Source organism: Ornithodoros turicata, chromosome 9 (genome assembly GCF_037126465.1).
Source record: "Ornithodoros turicata isolate Travis chromosome 9, ASM3712646v1, whole genome shotgun sequence".
NCBI classification, from domain to species: Eukaryota; Metazoa; Arthropoda; class Arachnida; order Ixodida; family Argasidae; genus Ornithodoros; species Ornithodoros turicata.
The window spans coordinates 43582668-43602872 of record NC_088209.1 but is presented as its reverse complement, the minus strand read 5'-3'; the positions used below and the strand labels follow the sequence as shown (position 1 = coordinate 43602872).

General features: G+C 45.7%; 1 protein-coding gene across 2 annotated transcripts in view; it reads left to right on the top strand.

Moving 5' to 3' along the window:
• The window catches only part of LOC135369048 (procollagen galactosyltransferase 1-like), a 106533-nt gene extending 86897 nt beyond the window's left edge, over positions 1–19636 (top strand). Inside the window, exons 9-13 of one of the 2 annotated variants that reach the window (XM_064602670.1) lie at positions 4290–4364; positions 11030–11087; positions 12749–12870; positions 15002–15205; positions 18777–19636. In XM_064602670.1, coding sequence (XP_064458740.1) covers positions 4290–4364; positions 11030–11087; positions 12749–12870; positions 15002–15205; positions 18777–18810 — 493 coding nt within the window. In that variant the 3' untranslated portion in view covers positions 18811–19636. Of the gene's footprint in view, positions 1–4289; positions 4365–11029; positions 11088–12748; positions 12871–15001; positions 15206–15836; positions 16274–18776 lie in introns of those variants that run through there. The other variant, XM_064602669.1, reaches the window with a different exon arrangement.
• The last annotated feature ends 569 nt before the right edge of the window (positions 19637–20205 follow it).

Here is a 20205-nt window from a genome sequence, read left to right as displayed (position 1 = left end):
GTTGGCGGATCTCTCGCGGACAACTGTTATGGTGATGTGATGCAGTGATCTATCCAGAATCTCAAGCACGAAGAGGTGTTTGGGGGGAGTCATTATTGGAGGGAGGGGGGTCATTGTTATAGTTACGTCATTACAGCTCAACATATCATTACCTACAAGTGTCTAAAGCTGAAATCGCAAGGGCACCCCCTGTACAGGGTACACAGGTGAAAAAGTTAGGGGTGTGTCACTGAACATTGCGGGTGTAGGGGGATAAATCGCTGACGTCATGAGTTGTGAAGAAGAAAAAATGGGGACGTAAGTCACGACGAAGTCAGACTGGCTACCCCAGACCACTTAGCCGACAGTTCGTTGAAAAAAAAAAGGGGGGGGGGGGGAGAAAAGCCAGTAGTTGAGGGTCGGGAAACAATTAGTGGGAGCACTTGTCACAAACGAGAGAGCAGAAAGCGTCACTTTTATGGTGGCATTGTGTGTTGTTGTTTCATTTCATGTGCATCGGTGTACCACACTTTAGGCTGCCGGCTGTCTGCAGGCACTGGTAGATAATAATAATAATAATAATATGGAATACCACCAACCATCTGAAGGAAACCTTTTGCCTATGGCTAAAAACAAGCGTTTCTTTCGAGCATGCTCTTACATCTGCCCCACGACAATAGAAGCGAAACGTGATTTCTTTGAGCATGAGAGATTATGGATTACACCCAAAACGTTCTGGAGCAGTACAAAGGCTATTTCTCAATTAACCACTGAGGGTCCGGAGTTGGGGAAGTCGGTACATGACAAGTTCACACCGCCGCAGCCAGAAACACAGACAAAAGGCACACACAAAACAGGACGAACTGCAACTCACGACTACCTTACTGTTGAACACACATACACTCTTAAATACCAGAGTAGGTACCCGTTCCCCTATGTATCTGACCTATTTTCTTAGATAACAAAATTCCTCCTGTATGAGGGCGATAGAGGGAGCGCTGACACATTTTTCCCCTTTTTCCTCAATCAAAAATGCTTCACATATCTCTCGATCCTGCTGTGATCGGAGATTAATTTCTATTGAAGTTTTATCAAAGGCAGGCGAGCATCCACATCTGTCACAATGGAATGCCAAGTGGCCCGACGGTGGCTTCCCTTTCAACAACGTCGCGTGCTCACGTAACCTAGTATTGATACACCTGCCCGTCTGGCCGATGTACACTCTTCCACAGGATAACGAAATACAATAAACCACACACTGGCGGCAATCAACCCATCTGTTTTTGTGTTTGGTGTTACACACCTGTCTCTTTTGTCGCTTGTTCACCTTAGGGCAAAGACTATACAACTTGCAAGGGGCTGAGATCACAACAGGAACATTATGTCTGACACCTACTTTCTTTATGTTATGTGCAAGTCCGTGAAAATAGGGAATTGAGACCGGTCTACCCTCCACCCGGCTCCCACCAAGCTTCGGTAAGCCCTTACACTTCCGAACAAGGCACTCTGCCACAGAGATGAGTAGATCCTCGGGATAACCCCCAGCCCGCATTTTTTCTAGCTGAGACTCGAAACTCCCCTGAATTGTATGTTGACAGGGCTTTTCCAATGCAGCCCCCAGGCCTGAAGTGGCAATAGCCCTCTTAACAATCTTGGAATGCGCCGAATCGTACGGTAATACGACATAATGTTCCTGTTGTGATCTCAGCCCCTTGCAAGTTGTATAGTCTTTGCCCTAAGGTGAACAAGCGACAAAAGAGACAGGTGTGTAACACCAAACACAAAAACAGATGGGTTGATTGCCGCCAGTGTGTGGTTTATTGTATTCCGTTATCCTGTGGAAGAGTGTACATCGGCCAGACGGGCAGGTGTATCAATACTAGGTTACGTGAGCACGCGACGTTGTTGAAAGGGATGCCACCGTCGGGCCACTTGGCATTCCATTGTGACAGATGTGGATGCTCGCCTGCCTTTGATAAAACTTCAATAGAAATTAATCTCCGATCACAGCAGGATCGAGAGATATATGAAGCATTTTTGATTGAGGAAAAAGGGGAAAAATGTGTCAGCGCTCCCTCTATCGCCCTCATACAGGAGGAATTTTGTTATCGAAGAAAATAGGTCAGATACATAGGGGAACGGGTACCTACTCTGGTATTTAAGAGTGTATGTGTGTTCAACAGTAAAGTAGTCGTAAGTTGCAGTTCGTCCTGTTTTGTGTGTGCCTTTTGTCTGTGTTTCTGGCTGCGGCGGTGTGAACTTCTCAATTAACCTTCGTGATAAGCATGCAAATGGCGTTTCGCCTTTTTGTCCGTTTTCACCCAGGTGGGTGTTAAGCCTCCTTCAGAGGCGTTTTTTCGCCCCTAGCCAGCCCCCTTTGAAGACACGCCTCTCGTTGTTGATGGATGTACTAATCCAAGAGGCATGAGCTTTTCCCGAACTGGAGGAAATGACATGACCAGCAGCTGGCTTGCTTCCAAAAGGCGTCTCCAGTGAAGCTATTTCGCTAGCAACCCTGGCAATAGGCTGTTTTGTTGTTGTTTATGTTGTAAGGGCATATGTTAGATGAAAAACGGCATGAGAGAAACCAGAAAAGTGGAGCCGGTAGGACTATCTAAGAGTAGGCCATGGGATATTGGGGAGCTACGTGCGATTAACACTTGATCCTCGCAACCCTTAATTGCATTCAAGAGCCGGTAGTTCATTATAAGCAGCTAGCCCAAGTAGCTTCCCACGTGTGACAAAGATGTACATTTACCTTCTCATCAACACGGCAAGCCTCACCCTCAACACGATGGACTCTGATTTCAGCACCGTTCGAGTTTATGGGAATATGACACATGATCTTGTGGAGGTTTGTTTATTTTATATATTTAATGGCTAGTTTGACTGAAGTAAGTAAGTATTATCTGAAAAAGGAAAGGAATCGCACAGGGCCAATAGAAGAGGGAGTGACTCAAGATGAAATGCTGTAGATTTGGGTTCCACGAATGGGCAATTGTTCGCTGCTTCCCATTGAAAGAAAAGTAGGACCGAAGGTCGCGTCCTTCTCAGAGACCTTGTTCGCCACTAGCTTTCAACGTAGTTCAACTCAACCAAACTCGTGGCGCTGTCGAACATTATGACGTCACTTGTTTACAAACAGGTAGAAGTCTATAGGAGCGACACCGGTTCGAATCCCAGCGCCGGCTGTGCTGTCTGAGTGTTTCCCTGGGCGGTTTCCGACAGACTTTGCTGACGAACGTTGACGCAGTTCCCGCTGAAGTCGGCCAAGGACGCATACACATACTACCCCCTCGCCACATCTGTACGCCGCGCATAGCCACAGTTGCTTCGGGGCACTAACACGGCCAGGATCTCCAACTATACGTGAATAAACCACGACCTACTAGATGTCATATCAGACCCCTTCCTAGCGCCGCATTCGGAGGCTAGCGGTGGCGCTACTCATCGTCCCGGTTATTGCTTCCTCAATTTCTACGGTACTCTGTACTTTAGCTAACTTAGTGTTTTTGTACAAGCGGTGGATGTCCCACGAGAGATGCTTCCTTCTAAAGTTGATTATCATCATCATTCTGCGCGTTTTCGTAGGAACTGTTGCTGTCGTCCGCTACGGTAATCGTTCGTCCGCTTCTGCGCGTTCAAAATTCAAATTTCCATCGTCCAATCATGATGCAGACCTCGCGGGCCGATGAGTAGCGCCCCTAGCGGATCGTGCGGACGGGCTCCTCATTGGGTTTGCCGGTTATTATGTGGTCGCTATAATCTAGTAGGTCGTGGAATAAACGATAATGTGGGTCCGCCTGCGTAGGAAAGGGCTACGTAGCCTACGCTGTCGTTAGCAAAATTTTTTTATGAACAGTATATTAAATGAAAGACACGTGCATAACGACTAAAAACAACAGCAGTGCTGATGACAAGGCCAGCGAAGAAAATATACGCTAGCTATTTCTTTAGGGGAAGCGTTCTCGCCAAGGTAATGGTTCCGTAAAGTAGTCTGCGGAAGATCAATATAGACTGCAGGGTAACGCAAGTCGAAGGTACCGCAGTATCCCAAAGGAAATTCGCCAGATAGATCAGTAACGCTATAGCCGGAGATTGGATTTCATTGTTAAGAGTGAGCAATAAGGCAAAGTGGAAGGCAAAATAAAACGAGGCAACTTCTTGGCTGGGTCCTCTAATCAGATATATGTCTGATCCGATATCTGATATATGATATATGCCTGACCGTTCCATTTGTTTCCCATAATTCCCATTAATCGTGCATAGATTATTTAGCTGAATAAATTAATTAGTTGTTGTCATTCCAGGAACCTAAACGAGAGCTATCTCGAGGAACATGGTATACGGATGTTACCGGAGTATCGGGATCCTTATCACGGCAGGTGAGTAATTGTCTGTCGGCAGAATGTAATGAGCAGAACACGCTGCACAAAACGACAAACACAACACCTGCCAAGCTGTCATGCTATAAAACACGTTGAAAAATAAATAAATAAATAATTGTGTGTTTACGTCGCGAGACAACTGAAATCATGAGCGACGCCACAGCGGTCGGTCTGTGGATTGCTTTTGCCCACCTGAGTGTTCTTTAACGTGCGATGAAAGCTCATCACACGGCACCCCGTATTTAACTTCCCTCGCGGAAGACGGCGTGTCTAAGCAACTTGTACTCTGCCACCAAGTTGCTGGCGGCCTCGGCCGGGTTCGAACCCGCGATCTCGGGATCAGAAGGCGCTACCGACTGAGCCACCGAGGCCGGTGTGATGCTTTTGAGGTTCTTTAGAGGGACCGTAAAGTGCAACCCCCATGTTTTTATGTACCACCACGTGAACTTGGCGTTGCGATGACACACAAGCCATCACGTTTCAGTACTCCATATTTTTCGTGATAACGAATTGCAAAGGCTGATCATTTCGCGATCGCAGCGTCCACAGACGCCCAGAGCATTGGAGGCCGCCCCGGATTGGCGGACAGGTATCACGTCATATTCAAGTCCTACGTAACGCATTGGAGACAGGTTACGAATTACCATCAGACCTGTTTTAAAGAATGACAGCAACTCTTGAACAGTTTAGTTTAAACCTTGCAAGCAGTAAGAACCTGCGCGATGTGCGCCATCTGTCGGCTTGTCGCCCTTTCCGTGTCGTCTGCTCCTCTGCCATTACCCCGGCGTGATTACGCAGAAAATGAAAGCTGTGTAAGTCGCTTTGGTATCGCTGCTGTGTGCAAAATCTCGCAGGTGATTTCCACAGTCGTGTCTGGAATACGTTGTAGTGTTCCAGAATGCACCTACCGTGGCCCCTTCGAAGCGCACATTGCAGTTGGCCACGACGTCCCAGATGGCTAGGCTAGTTGCTTGCTTTCTCAATAGATGGCGTGCGAGTCGGCTCAGGGTTACCGCGTCTTGGAGTCCGCAAATTTTGCTAGGTCCAGCAATCTTTGAAATTGGATTGTAAATAAAGAAAGCTCAATGTACAGCGCAGCAATTACACCTCGGAAGCGTCCAATTAAGTTACAAGGTTTGAGAAAAAGTTGATTGTTTCTATAGGTTTATAGGTTTACAGTCCCTTTAAGGGTATTACCGTAAACTGTGCCTTTTCCACCCAGCCTTCGTTTTCCCCTTTCCGACACACTAGGCCCGATTTTTTACTCTTGTGCTACACGACGCTTGCACGACGTCAAGCGAAATAAAACTGACGAATGTCTTAACATGCACTATTTCCCCTTCAGTGCTTGATATATTGGGACGCGAATGTTTCGTGGAGGATATATAAGCTGGGATATATAGGGCGAAAGTGGCTGTCGAATGTAGTATATTCTTATTATGTACGTAATAAGAAATTTACGTAAGAGCAAAAAAATAAAAGCAAACACTTCGTGGTTGTATGGCTGCCGTGCAGGTGATTTCTAAGTTAATGGAAGGCACCCAGCGGATAGCGCTTCAAATGTGTCCTGCTATTGTGTGTCCACCATTTTTATTGCCCCATTAAAAATGTAATGACACTGCGAATGTGGCCGTCATCATTGCATCATTACTCCTGCCCCGTCATGCTCTTTACTGCCTCGTGCCGGTCATTCTCCAAACAAGGCCAATCATCTGTTCCAACTTACATGGCAATCCAACTCTTTATTGTACCTTTTTCTTTTCTTTTCATCTCCGTCGCATAATAACGATGAGTAATTTTCCTTCTGTATTTCATTCTTCCATCTATGCGCGCTCGTTGACGTTCTATTAAATACTCGTCCGCTTTCAAATCAACCGTGATAATTCAAACGCCCCTTGGTTCAGTTAGCCTTTCCAAATGGGAATTTCACTGGAATAAGGCTGGCGCATACGTGAGCACTAATAACTTGGAGTGCGCGTGAGGTGTGTGGCAATATACATGTAGCAATCACGTGGGTAGAGCGGCGGATAATTTCGGCCACCTGGGGTTCTTTAACACGTGCCAGAGTGCTCCAACTCGCAGTGCTAATGGATACCTCCACTACACTGCTGCAGCCTCGACCGGGAAATCCGTAGGCCAGCACGCTATCGACTGAACTGCTTGCGCCCGTACGCCCGTTAACCCCCCTTCGGTTATCTTCAAACAGACATGGACAACGTACTCATTGATGTATTTAGAATACGAGAGTAAGCACTCGAGGCAGAATGTAATTAGGATAGTGCAGAAATTCGGAAATGAAAGTAATTGGAGTAGTAAGCACTTTGTTTACTACTAATAGTAAGTATAAGAAATTGCGAAGAGGATAAGGATCACCTGACCCCACCTGCGTACAGCTTCGTTAATCGTCAGAGCTCGAGCTCGTGTACAGTTGCTCGTTCGTGTTGGATTAAACAGTTGTTCTGCATTGGAGCCATCCTTTCCTACAGTAAGTATTTAAGACACCCAAGCGTCTCAGTCGTGAAAGACTGACGAAGCTGCTAGTTGGGCTTGCATTTGAAAATATCCGTCTGTCAGTAAGAAACCTTGTTGATCGAGCGGATTTGTCATTTGCGCTCATAAAGGAATTGACAGTGGAAGAAAAGGAACCTGCTTCTTGAATTGCATTCTGTGGTGGACCATATTACCGAACCGTGAATCACCGAATTCGCTATTACCATCAGGGGTTGGTATTCAACGCAAATTCAACGAGCAGCATTTCACTGCGGAATGGGCACGCTTGACATAGTTTCGCCCGCAACGACGGGTTGTGTTCCAGGTTGCATTAGCGGGTATCCCATACTCCCATTACAATGCAGGCACGCGGCAGCGTTTCACGTGTTTCAGGCTGAATAAGCTTAATTGAATGCGTGTTTGTTTTACACACTCCGCTAGAGCGCCGTGGAGACTCCGTTAATTAAATGCAAAGTGTACAAAGTTTGTTGGACGCGCTTTAATAAAATGGGAAACATCGGGTTTCGTTGTCTCCGGCAGAGTGGAAAGTTGAAGTGTGTTCGATTCAAAAGTATGGCGAAAGTAAGTTTCGGAAGCGTTACTCAATGCTTTACATGCTGTTTGCGTTCCAAGTGCGTTTCATACAAAGAAAAAGAAAATACTGCTACAGCAGTGCTTCCCATCCGCTACCTTGGTCCAACAAATATATAAAATATCGCCTCCCTCCCCGGGACGGCTTTTTGCAATGCCGCAAGCTTTTCGATTTCAGTGTATGGAGAGTACGGAGTTTGTGCCCGAAGTAAGGGACCGTTTCGAAAAGCTTTTGGGAAGCGAACTGTAGGGACTTTCAACAAGTCTGAAGAAACGTTCGTCCCCAAAGGTATTCCAAATGGATTTGAGAAGCAACTGGATCGTGGTGGAGAATTCACACTCTAAGTATAAATATAACATATCGCAATGTACTTTCCCTTTGCAAAAAGAGCTGAGACAGACTACGTCGGTCACCGTGTTGTCGACGGAGTGTCAAGCAGACGCCGGCACAGCTGGGAGACTCGATCTCACGTTGATGAATCAGGAGGATGTAGGAGGCAGTTTTGTTTTGAAAAGGGTTAATCATCCGTGTGTGAGACTCTGTCGATAGTTAGACCAAACAGCAAACGTCACATCGATGAGCACTTTGCGAAACTTTAATGCGCCTTGCATATGCCAACAAACTTTCTCATACGGAACACATGTTCTGGCGCCACAACTGGACGCGTGTAAACCAAAATGCTATACTGAACACGTCATTACATCCAACAACTTTCCGCAGAGGATGTACATCGTCGGCAACAGTAAACATCTCACTGCAACTCCGGTACTATGCGCCCAACGGCCCTACGAGAGAAGCGCGAGGCAAGTGACGTAAGGATAGGAGATGAGCTGTAGCTTCTTTGGAGCCACGCGAAGGGTCACGTTACCTGAATAACCCAATGAGGTCGCTTTGCACACGCCACTTTGGCGCGCTACCAGCACACCTCTCCAAGTGTTCCGAAACTATGATGGCGGTGGCGCATGAAGGGCTCGCCGTTGTCGGCCTCACAGAGGTGGGCAACGTCACGACTCCTGCGCCGATTTCAAAGGGAACTGTGCCGACAAGTGTCTGAAAGCGTCTGAGGAAAACCCAGCAAAAACCCTAGGCAGCGCAGCCGTCACCGGGATTCGAACCCGGGTACCTCCCAGTCTCGACGTGACGCGGCCAGTGCTTTGGGGTCCCCATAGAGATTTGGGTCCCAGAGAGGTTTGGGATAGAGTCACTAAATAAGCTACGCTTATTTAGTAGCTTATTTAGTGACTCTAGTTTGGGACAGAGACAGGAGAGCCGTGAAACGCCGGTAGCCACCTCACAGAATAACTTCTGTGTCACAAGGGTCCAGAAGTCGTTCAGTTGTCGAGACTGAGGCAACAAGTGAGTCTGGGGAGAAGATAGCCTTCTAATGACCGGGGGGGGGGGATACGTTTATTGAAAAAAAAAGAAAGGGAGGAAAGGTTAATGACCGGCTTGATTGAATGATGAAGGTGAACGGAAAGAACTGCAGGAATGTTTCATTTTCGCGCTGCGTCGCTCTGGTGGATTAAGGCTGACGATGCGATTGCTCCATATATGGAACCAAAACCGGAGAGCGAGGGGAATGGCCCCCGTAATCTCGGCCTCACTTAGCGGCGCAATAGACGGCCTGAACCAACCGGCCATCATCTATGACATTTTGCCGTCGCGCAAAGCATGCTATGGGCACTGTCAGCTTTATCAGCCTATCAGGCGACGCATTTTTCTCGCTTCTCGCCCGCCATCGCGTTTTGCGCGACCTGTAGGTGGCGCATCTGGCGGACGTAACCAGGTTGTCGCTTAGTTTCGATTTTGAGATTTCTGAACTGCAATGTTGATTCTCGATGCGTTGAATGCGAACGTGTATTAAACGCTGCTCATATACTTCTGGCAGGCGTAACTGAGTTGTCCAAAGAGAAGGCTATAGTTATAGCGTATTATTTGCCAAGTTCCGGCGTGTTTGATCAAACACACTTCGTGACGGTGAATTTCACGTTTACCGGTTGCGAGGCCGAAATAGCAAGCAGCGAGCATCCTCCGCCGCAGGAATGTCAGAGACATGCGAGCACACGATATCTGTGCTGATGCTCTCTTACACATAAGATCTTCTAAGTGTGTAGCGCGTGTAGGAATCCAGTTTAGAATTTACAGGATAACGTTGCCACACCCGCGTGTCACTGGTGCGCATGTTTTTGGGAAACCTCAACGAAAAGTCGTATTCTTTCTGAATTCTTTCCCCGAGTGATTTGACGCGCTGATTCAAATGCACAGTTACAAAACTGACTTGGTATACCTTTCGCGCTATCCCCTGCGCTTTCCTGCACATAATGGCTACTCAAGTTTGAAAAAAAATTGTTTGCTTCCCTTCCTGACGTGAGTCGCACAGAAGTGTGCTTCAGAGGAAAAAAGAAGAACGTTCACCAGATACGTAGGCGGTACCGCTCCAAGAGCTCTGCCATATATACACAACAATTGCTGATGTAACAGGTTTGCTGATTTCGAGTCGCTCAATCCATCTCTTCCGAGGATGCGTCAAAGTAGGCGGTATTTCATGTGTGGAAAGAAGAAAACGCGGAAAGACAAACTGGCTGTCCCATCGGCGCGCAGAGTCCCATTGCGGCACAGAACAAAAGTAGTTAGGTTTAATTTGCTGGTCATTCTCTGCACCATGATTTCAACAGCAAAATACATGTGTAGGTAAGCGACCCATGCGAAAAGCAGCAACTTCTCCGCAATTGAACGCGTAGTCGGCTGAGTGTACCTGGATCGGCTAGTTTCACCACTGTGTGGCGTCGATTCGGCGAAATCGACGCCGTAGGACTCCTCCTCTCTTTCCTTCCTCCATGGTAAATCTAAACAGCCGCCATCTTGCCTCGCGATGTCAATTGGTCATGCTCGCCGAATGCAATGAAACGACTCAGAGCGAGTGGGTGGTCCTGACGAAACCACGCTCCACATGATTCACTCACCGGTTCGTGATGCGTAGGCCCGTGCTATGCTATGCTCGAATCGGTCGTTTCGTTGGAGCACAAACGACTCGCTAAAACTCGCTAGTAATACACAAGATGGACGCTAAGAGTTACTTTGATAATTACTATCGTGAGGGTGAATCAACTGGGCTACGAGTCATCGAAAAAAAAAAAAAAGAATAAAGAAAGAAACGCATGCAGGCTGGAATGGCTGTACTTATTCAATAGAGTTTCTCAGACCTCGCTGCAGATATCGCGAGCTTTATTGCGACGCAGAATGGTGGGCAGAACATGGTCTAAGGACGTCATCCTTTTTCTTTTTACAAATTCCTGAGCCGTTTCTTCGACTGAATCTGTCACGATTGGGACTCGGATTCCCTGGGGGTCGGCCCACAGTTTTGCAAAAAAATTTGCTACAGGAATCAGTGTGATTTTCGTCTGTTATGCATATAGCTTACTCCTCCGCAATACCATTTTACGTGATAAACAGTGCATAAATTGTCCATATATAGCCCGTTCTTTGTCTGAATATGGGTATTGCGATCCCTGCTTGTAACTTGCGTGTGATAACCTTATTATTGTTACAGTACTATCGTACGCTGTCGCTTTACTTGCAGGCCCATCACAGCTGGTGAGATCGGCTGCTTCATGAGCCATTACAACATTTGGAAGGACGTAAGTCACTATTAATAATAATAATAATACGAGTAATAGTAATAAGTGTAATAATAGCAAAATACGTATTATTATTTGAATGAGCTCTTTCTCAATTGCTCAGATGCTCAATTGAGCATCCTTGAGCAATATACGACGAAGGCATGTCAGCGACCTATCCATGATCCAAGCTATCCAAGCATTACTTTTGTAAAGACGCCTATGAAAAGCGACACCAGCAAATTAGTATGAAATGAGTAGCATATTACAATTGAGAAACTCAGAACGAAAAAAAAAAAAAGAAACCCGCTATCTTTGTCACACATGCATTGACGATTTTACTACGATTTTGGGTGTGTGAATAATATGCCGTATATGCTGTATAGGCATGTAGCGTGTACAGCGCTCTTATACTACTGAGCCAGAAAGAATTTGCTGTTACGTAGACGAATTCTACGAAATAACGCAGGTGCCTTAGTAGTTAGTAGCACAAATACGCATAAACATCAGAGAAGCTCCCACACACGCACAAAAAACAATACAAAAAATACCACTATGCATTCTGTCTCCCTGATGTTATGTTTTATTACATCGTAACATCTCTACGAAAACGAAACGACAAAAGAAGTTATGAAATCGAAGCAAAGGAACAGCGCGATTGGCATACCATGTTTTCGGAGTTGTTATCGTGAACACCTTCCGATGTACTAAAACTCCCTAAATAGTTAGCGTTACTAGATCGGAAGGTGCATGTACGGTAAGGTTACGAAAACATGATAAGCCAATCGCCTTACTGCTTGGAAGCTGACGACATCACGTTGCTGATCTTTGATTTCACAGCTTCATTTATCGTATCCTTTTCGTAGATTGCCTGCCACAGGGATTTTCATAGCACCCCCTACACCCCCCCCCACACACAATCTTACAACACCCCTCCAAATTGTCTGCCAGAAAGGTAAACATAGCTGTAAATATGAGTGCCACCCCCAGCCCCCTTACGGAACACCAACACCCCTCCGAGACGAAAATCCTGGGAATACCCCTGACCTACCATCTACTCAAACTCCATATTACGTAATTTTCTTGTTACGTTACTATCGGCGTATTATCGTAATACATTAGAAAATGCGATAGATACGGATGAATATTAGTAGTTGAGTCCAGTACAGATATGCACAAGCGCTAATAATACAAACAACACTGTATAGCTTTATATACGAACGCAGCACTCGTAGATATAGTAAGTTGCAAGCTAAATAAAGCACGAACGAATAAGGTATTCCGCAAAAATTGAACTGTAAAACAGTACCCGTCTTAGCAGCCTCTGTCTGGAATATAAATTATGCGCTTATATCCCTGAACGTGCGTAATTTTGAAAGGGTTCTGTGGCTCACCGTCAATCTTTCCTGCGATACGCATAATCTGGGCGGGCAAGCATATACAACACACACACACACACATATGTTGGACGATGATGAGGCAAGCATATACAATTCAATCATCAACTTGAGGGTAAGTCGTTTATACCTCACGGTAGACTGAAAACATCAAAGATGCAGGCAAGAAATAGTATCATCAATATTACTATTATTATTTAGTCACAGGAACGTTCTGGAGCAGAGACAAAATGTCACTTTACGTGACGGACACATATTTGTAATATTTACTTTTGTCTTGTACAGATAATTGAGAACCAGCATCGCCTTGCTATCGTTTTCGAAGACGACATCCGCTTCGAGCCCTACTTCAGAACAAAGGTTGAAAACGTCATGGCTGACGCCCGAACATTTGACTGGGATTTAATGTGAGTTATTCATTTGCTCGTGGAACATCTTCCCTTACAACATCTAAGATTATGATGATGATTGAATTTCATTGGCGCAAAAGCGAGGATGTCAGATGAACGAGATTCATCTAAGACTTCAAACATACATCGCTGCTAAATGCGCATATCAGTGGATTCCAAGTGAGGCCAGACTTGTGCCCGTTACCAAAAAATAGGAACTAAATACCGTTACCCGTTACTTCAGAAAAAAGTAACTAAATACGTTACTCGTTACCAACATACAAAAGTAACGAGTTCTCGTTACTCACAGGTAACGAGTTACTTTTTCGTTACCGCCGCATAGTTAAAGGAGCCAACAAAGATGCCGTCACTTGCCTTCAACTCATTATTAATGAGAAATTGCACTTCACAAGAAGCTGATACTCGAAATTTACATCAGTGATCTTCGTTCTCTTTCGTGTGATGACATCTGCTGCCGAAGTGGGGGTGATCGGAGGTTATGAAAACACAAGAAAAGACACCGGTTTTCGTGCCACCGATCACCAACGGTTCCCAAAAACAGACGAGGGGCTGCGTCACAATTTAGGGCTCTCAGAAGCTTAGCAAAGACAAGAAAAGGCTAGAAGTCGAAACGCGTTTTTTATAGCCATAGCACAACTGGTACCCATCCTTGGGAAGGAGTGATGGTCGGAGATTACGGAAACAAGAGAAAAGACAAGGGCCTTCGTTTAAGACGATTCAGCACGTCAACAACACATCCAACGAGGGACTGCAATAATACTTTGAGTCACACGTAGTCGTTGGTCACGCAGGTCCACGCATTGCGCCACACGGAGTGCCGAAATGTGATCCCCCGCGCTGAAGAAAAGGAACGAGTAACGTCAGTAACGAGTTACCAATTTTTGTAACTGATTCCGTTACTATTACCATTTTTTTTAAAGTAACTGAATCGTTACTTCGTTACCAAAAAAAGTAACCGTTACCAAGTAACGAGTTACTTGTAACGAGTTAGGCACAACTCTGAGTGAGGCGCATGAGCAGATGAGTTCATAATGGTCATTAAAATATGTCGCCATCAAAGAGCTCATCCTTTGGCGTCCGCGCTCTACAAACCGAACTCTGCACCAACCATTGCCACGAATGATAGGGTTATCGTATCCGACTGGTTTGTGAATTCAACAAAAATCTTCGTAAGCAGCCTTTGCTTTAACACTGCAAAGACACTCAGACTATTAGATCTATTCAGCATTAGCTCTACTGACGCGTCGAAGCTCATCTTACCTATAGTACGCAGTGCCTTGTTTTGCATGCGCTCAATAACACGGATGTTTGTTCTACATTGTGGAGCTCTATACAGTAAAAGAGGCGGGAATAGACAAAACATTCACTTGGCTTTTATCGGCAGTTAAAAGCCAAGCTCCTCGCTCTGTTCGAAAGCTTTAGCGGCCTGACCTGAAAGAAACAGGACGTGATTTGTACACGAGAGTCTTTTCTCGAGAACCACACCCAGCACCCTGATAACGACACATTTGTTAAATGTAACGACTGGATCAAAGTACAGCCCAATCGACGACAGCTAATGAGCCAGAAGTGATATTCTGCCGCCTTGCTCGCGGGATTTTGGTAAGGATATAATAATGATGAGCTTAACGATGAGTATCGTGAAGAGCAAGCTAAAATCGATAAATGCCCCCCAGTGCTAGGCACATGTAATCACGGACACAGACACGGCACTGAACTGGCAAACCAAGATTTAAGTATTCTTCAGGTACAAGCCTAATATAGCATATCTCAATCCTCCTCTTGCCTTCTTCTCGGATTAGGCGAGATGCATTTAGGGCATGACGCTTTAGGGAGCCGGATTTAGCCATGGACCCAGCAATTTTCTCAAGAATATTGTCAAAAAATCGTAGGGAAAGATTGGGAGTCTACGTAAGTAGTAGGGGGGGGGGGGGCTTAAGGTATGTGGAACCGAGATGATTTCTTTTTATTTTTTAAAATAAGTGTTCATCTCTGTGTCTTTTCTTTATTTTTATCCGTACTACTCGTGTCTTCCTTTTTTTTTAGCCTGGACGGAGTTAGACGGTTGTGTTCTAAAGTGAAGGGCATCCAACTTTGGTGACAACTGAATGCTCTGCAAATGTCGTAGATACTTTGGACGCAAGCGTCTTTCGAAAGACGGCGAGCCGTACGTCCGCGGGAGCCATCTACTTGTGCACGTGGACTATTCCTATTGGACACTATGTTACGTGATCACGTTGGACGGGGCTCGGAAGCTGGTGGACGCTGCGCCGCTGTCCAAGATGGTACCCGTGGATGAGTACCTGCCCATCATGTTCGACAAGCATCCACGGTAGGTGACGTCCAGCAAAGTTTCACACGTAAGGGGGAAGGCACAGCCTATATGTGTATGGCTGGCGACATGTTGCCCGTGCCGCCGTTAGGTAGGACTGCTCATAATTTCGACCTGTACACATCCCCAAACCCCAGTTAACATTTTGCTACTAATTGCTCGGTATGTGGGTTGCATTTCCTTGTGACTGGGGCGTGACATACAACATTTTTGCTAACGGCCGCGAATCAGCCATGGCTCTGAGTCGTGCACGGACGTGGGCGCAGGACGGCAAGAATACAACAAGAACGCGTACTTCGGCATTATGTGGTGCACGTTAAAAACTACCCCGATATAGGTGCATAGGAATCTCAAATGTAGAGCGCGAAGAAGTATTCACAAAAGGGTAGCAGGAAAATAGCCAAGTCGCCATTGCATAAATTTCGGCGCCATGACAGTCAGGAAGTAGCCAAATCTGGCTACCATTCGCTCTTACTTCTTTGCCCAAGGCAAGACTGTCTTCTTTCTCGCGCCTGGTTGTAAAGGAAATGCTTCCAACGTGCTGCAATCTACTGCGCTGGTATCCTGGATTGGCGCATGAATGAAATGGAGATTGTATCGTTTTGCGTCTTCTCTTTGTATCTTTGAGCAGTTCCGAATGGTCCTCCCACTTCTCGGTGCGAAACCTAAAGGCCTTTTCGGCCTATCCGCTCCTGGTGCATCCAACCCACTACACCGGAGAAGAAAACTACATCAGCGACACTGAAGACTCTACCGTTGCGGTCACCGATCCAAGCGGACACAGCGACAATGTGCCGCCTGGTTTAACGACAGTCGGTCTTGAGAAAGACGAACTTTAAGGATCGTATTCCCCTTTGCGAAAGTGTCGCATAGGAGAGTGTGCGCATGAAGCTCACATTGCCAGCTTTTGTGGAACTACTATCGTGCCATATTTTTGCGTCACAACCTCTATAGCTGGGAATTTCTCGTACGGAGAGGTTAAGTCATTTTGCTAATTTGCGCGTTCACAGATTTTCTTTCTTTTTTCTTTTATTTTTATTTTTACTGCACGTAAGCGCGTCTTACGTAAAAATATCGTTCGTGGGAATGACTTTGAGTCTATATCCCATTGTACCTGCGCTAGGTTAAAAATGTACGCTGTTGTTTTGTAGCGTTACCTCGTGATGTACCTGTGCCCGCTATGTGTATTTGCCTTAGTGAAAAAGGTAAAAAAAAAAAATTACGTTTACGAGAACCGGCAGGAGTCGATGACGAAGGAAAACCCCGTTACACAGGAACGAGAAATACGATACAAAGAATTCCACAATTATTATTATTATTATTAATATTTCAACCAGGGAGGCTAAGTTCGTTGAGTGCCGAGAGTGTTGATCCGTAGAGAAAAGTTATCGGAAGGCGGAATTGGAAAACGGTGGGGGTGGGGTGGGGGTGGGGGGCGTTGTAGGAAAAGTGATGGCAACCATTCTTTTGGACATGGACGGTGCTACCTGTAGTCGTGTTCAACCTAAGGATGGCATTGTCGGTGCATCTTATTATTTGACCACGAGAAAACAACGTAGCCTTTGAAACGCTGCATTATCGTTTCTTCTGCCCATATTTATGTGTCACAATAGTTATTGGGCGATTACATTAAAATTCAAGCAGGGCCCGTCCGGTTTGGGTCTCCGATTTGCTTGTTTGTTTTTTATGAATTCACCCCACTTGTGGCTTGAACATCGCCGCTGGTCCGCAGTTCCGAAACGAAGCAGCTCGCAAGATGTAAAATGAAGTGTCTGAGCAGCGAGAACACTGGATTTGTTTCGACGTATTTCCTCCCCCCTCTTTTTCTATCATCTATAGCGGCCACGTTCTTATCGCGTATTCACCGTGCCATATAGGCTCTGACGCTGGACAATCTTTCTTGTATGTGATATAACGTTTTACAGAAATTCAAAAAAAAAAAAAACGTTGTCGGCTCAGCCTTGCGCAATTTTTATCTCCTTATTTCTGCACCACATGTTGCGAGCAGCATAATCAGACGCACACCAAACGAAAGCCTAATCTTCGCTCTTGTTAATGATCTCTCTTTCAGCAAGAACTTTTGCTGAAGCAAAAGCGCGTTTCTGGTGGGATACGGTGCTTACAAACTGCCGCATTTCGCCACCGAACGGATGTTTTGTTTGTAAGGGGAAAAAAAGAGGAGGAATCGAACTCGTCTCCCGACTTTTTCTGCTACTCCTTACATAAATTCTCCCCCATTTTCAAAAAATAATTCTCATGTGATCTACTGTCAAGTTCTTCCTCGTCGCTTTCCATTATTTTCGTGGTTCAGTGTGACAACGATATGTTATGAAGCCTATACCAACATCTCGGGAGATGCCGTTCCTAGGTTGAACACAACCGCGGGGAAGGGTAGAGCTATCACAGGGGAAAGCTCTGAAGAAGAAGATTCACGGGAAAGGGTATCTTCCTTCACGACAGTGTTCCCAGTGGCACCCGGAAAATGGCGCTGTCCGCGCCATTGGTGCTGCGGGGTTCGAACCGCTGGTACGTCGACGATACCTACCAGATATTTCTTTGGGTGACTTTTATTTATTCCCCAAAACGGAAGAAAATCTGCGTGTCAAAATATTTGTATTTGATTCTGACGTGATATCATTGTGATATCGTTGGTGTAGGCACTGTAGGGTTGGTGGGCCAGGGACAGTTTTTTTTTGTTTGTTTCTCCGAGAGAATAAAAACACTGGGGCGGAGTTAAAAATAAGTGTCTTGACATTGGAGAGGGCTATTTTGAAAACTGAATTGAGACTAGTAGGCGAATGTAATAGGCACAGTTGAAAGTCCAACAGTGTAATGTAAGCACCCGTTCTTGTAGTAGACCACATTTCGTCAGGTGCAAAAGAAGTTTATGCAGGAAACTGTTTGTGTAACTTGTACAAACGTTTTGCACCTGAAGGAATGTAGTCTACTTGCATGAACGCTCGTGTATGCTAAAGAAGGCTTCACTGTCAGGTTTTCTTCCAATATCACCACTGTTCTGGACGCTGATTGTTTTCTTTATTTCTCTCTGCTGTATGTAGTACAGTCGGAGATTACGAACTTTTTTTTAACGAGTCCCTAATGTTACCAGAATATGCTATTAAGTCGGCCTCTTTTCTTTGCTTTTTTGTAATATACTTTGTGACTCATTTTCGTAACTCGATTTTTTCCCGCATAGCTGTGATCAAAAATCTTATTTTTTAAAACGTTTATTATGCTGCACAAGCTCAGTGATCTGATCTGGTGATTCGCCATATTTCTACAGCAGGTTCGTTTGAATTCGGAGTCATTGCGTACGACAAAAAGAAAAACGAAAAGAATCACGATCACCCGGTTCCGTAAAATTTTTTAAAATGCATTCTCGACGTCTGCAACTGGGTATGTAGTCGGAAAACACTAATGGAAGGTAAATAAATGGATGTATGCACTGTCTCCTTTAATAAGTTGCGTTCGCTGTCCGCTCTTGATTTATTCTATGCTGAATGGTTGCGTACGTAATATGTGTATATATTATTCTTATCGATGCTGAATTAGCGACGGATTTTTTTCACAGCTTGAAGCAACTGCACAGATGCACAGAACTGTAACCGGACCTCAGCGGCGCACAGATGGTATTACTACGGCTCTGGAAAATATGGGAGACCACCTGGGGCAGTTTCTTCTCCAAACGTTGTTCGGAGGGATTCCCAAAGCTCGAGGAAGGGTCTTGGACTATTCTCGACTTCATTTATCGTATGCAGGACGAGCCCAACTTAGAATTCATTAACTAGAGTTGGTAGTTAACACGTCCGTTTCGTGCTCAGGTCAAAGCAATCTAGCAAGCTGGACTTTCGTAATCTATGCAACACCCTAGTGTGCGTTGATTCAATAACTGGAAACTGTGAGCCCAAAGTTGAAGCGGTTTCAGAAAGCACTCGTATTTCGTTAAACAACTGGTTTCGTACACAGGGCTCACATCTGTAGGTGCGGTTGAAAATTCACTTGGCGATGACGCATGATGTTGTCCGTGTCTACTCTATCGTCTTGGTCGTCGTATGTTCCATCATGTCATACCAACTACACCGCTTCAGCGATGACGTAATATGACGTGTGATCGAAAGGCCCAACCAAGCATCAGGGATAACGCAATCGTTTGATGCTACGTACCGGGCAAAACAAGACCATTTCAAAGGGGTAAACCCTCCACCGTTTCGACAATAGAAACTTTGAAATCATGAAGGTCATCGGCGTTTGGGAACCCGAGAAGAGACGCACTGTTTTGGAATTTGGATAACCATGTTTATGTACTCCGAAACCAAGGCATCTCCCCATACCGTGCAGGATCAACTTTCTGGCTCTAATCAAGTGTCGCTGCATAAACTTTAGCTTCGTCTATAGATCTTCTTGCAAATTGCCATGCAAGACAAAGACGCCAGGCGCCGCTGCCTCGTACTTGTTTTTGTGAAAAGGAATGTGAAGAGAGTGAGGGTGTTAGTTGAATGAGATCCCTCCGTAAGTCGTGGAAAGACCAGCGCCGCGTAATTGTTTAGCGCACTCAACCGCCAATCGGGAGATCCGTGCTTCGAGTCCCGCCGCTGTCTGGCTTTTTCGACGGCTGCGTTCCAGAACTTACTCGGGTCGACCCGAGTGTAGGGAGCAGCTACCCTACGCGCTCCAAAACCTGCTCGATGACGTCACGACTCCCGTTCCAATAGCGGGTCGCCTACTCGAGAGTAGGCACTCGAGATCGACTCGCTTTACTTCCTACCAGACGAGGGTTAGCTAAGAGCAGTGACGTCAGAGCTGTCGTCTGCATTGAGATCTATGGTCGTCTGCTTTTGCTGCTGCTCGGCTCGGCCGCATTATCCTTGTATTCACACGAGCGACATCCTCACGGGATATTCTACTAGAAGAAAAGCGAAAACACTGCTCACAGAGCCGAAGTTCCGACCCGTGTTATGTTGAGCATTCACACGATGCGGAATATCGGGAGTGACGAACCG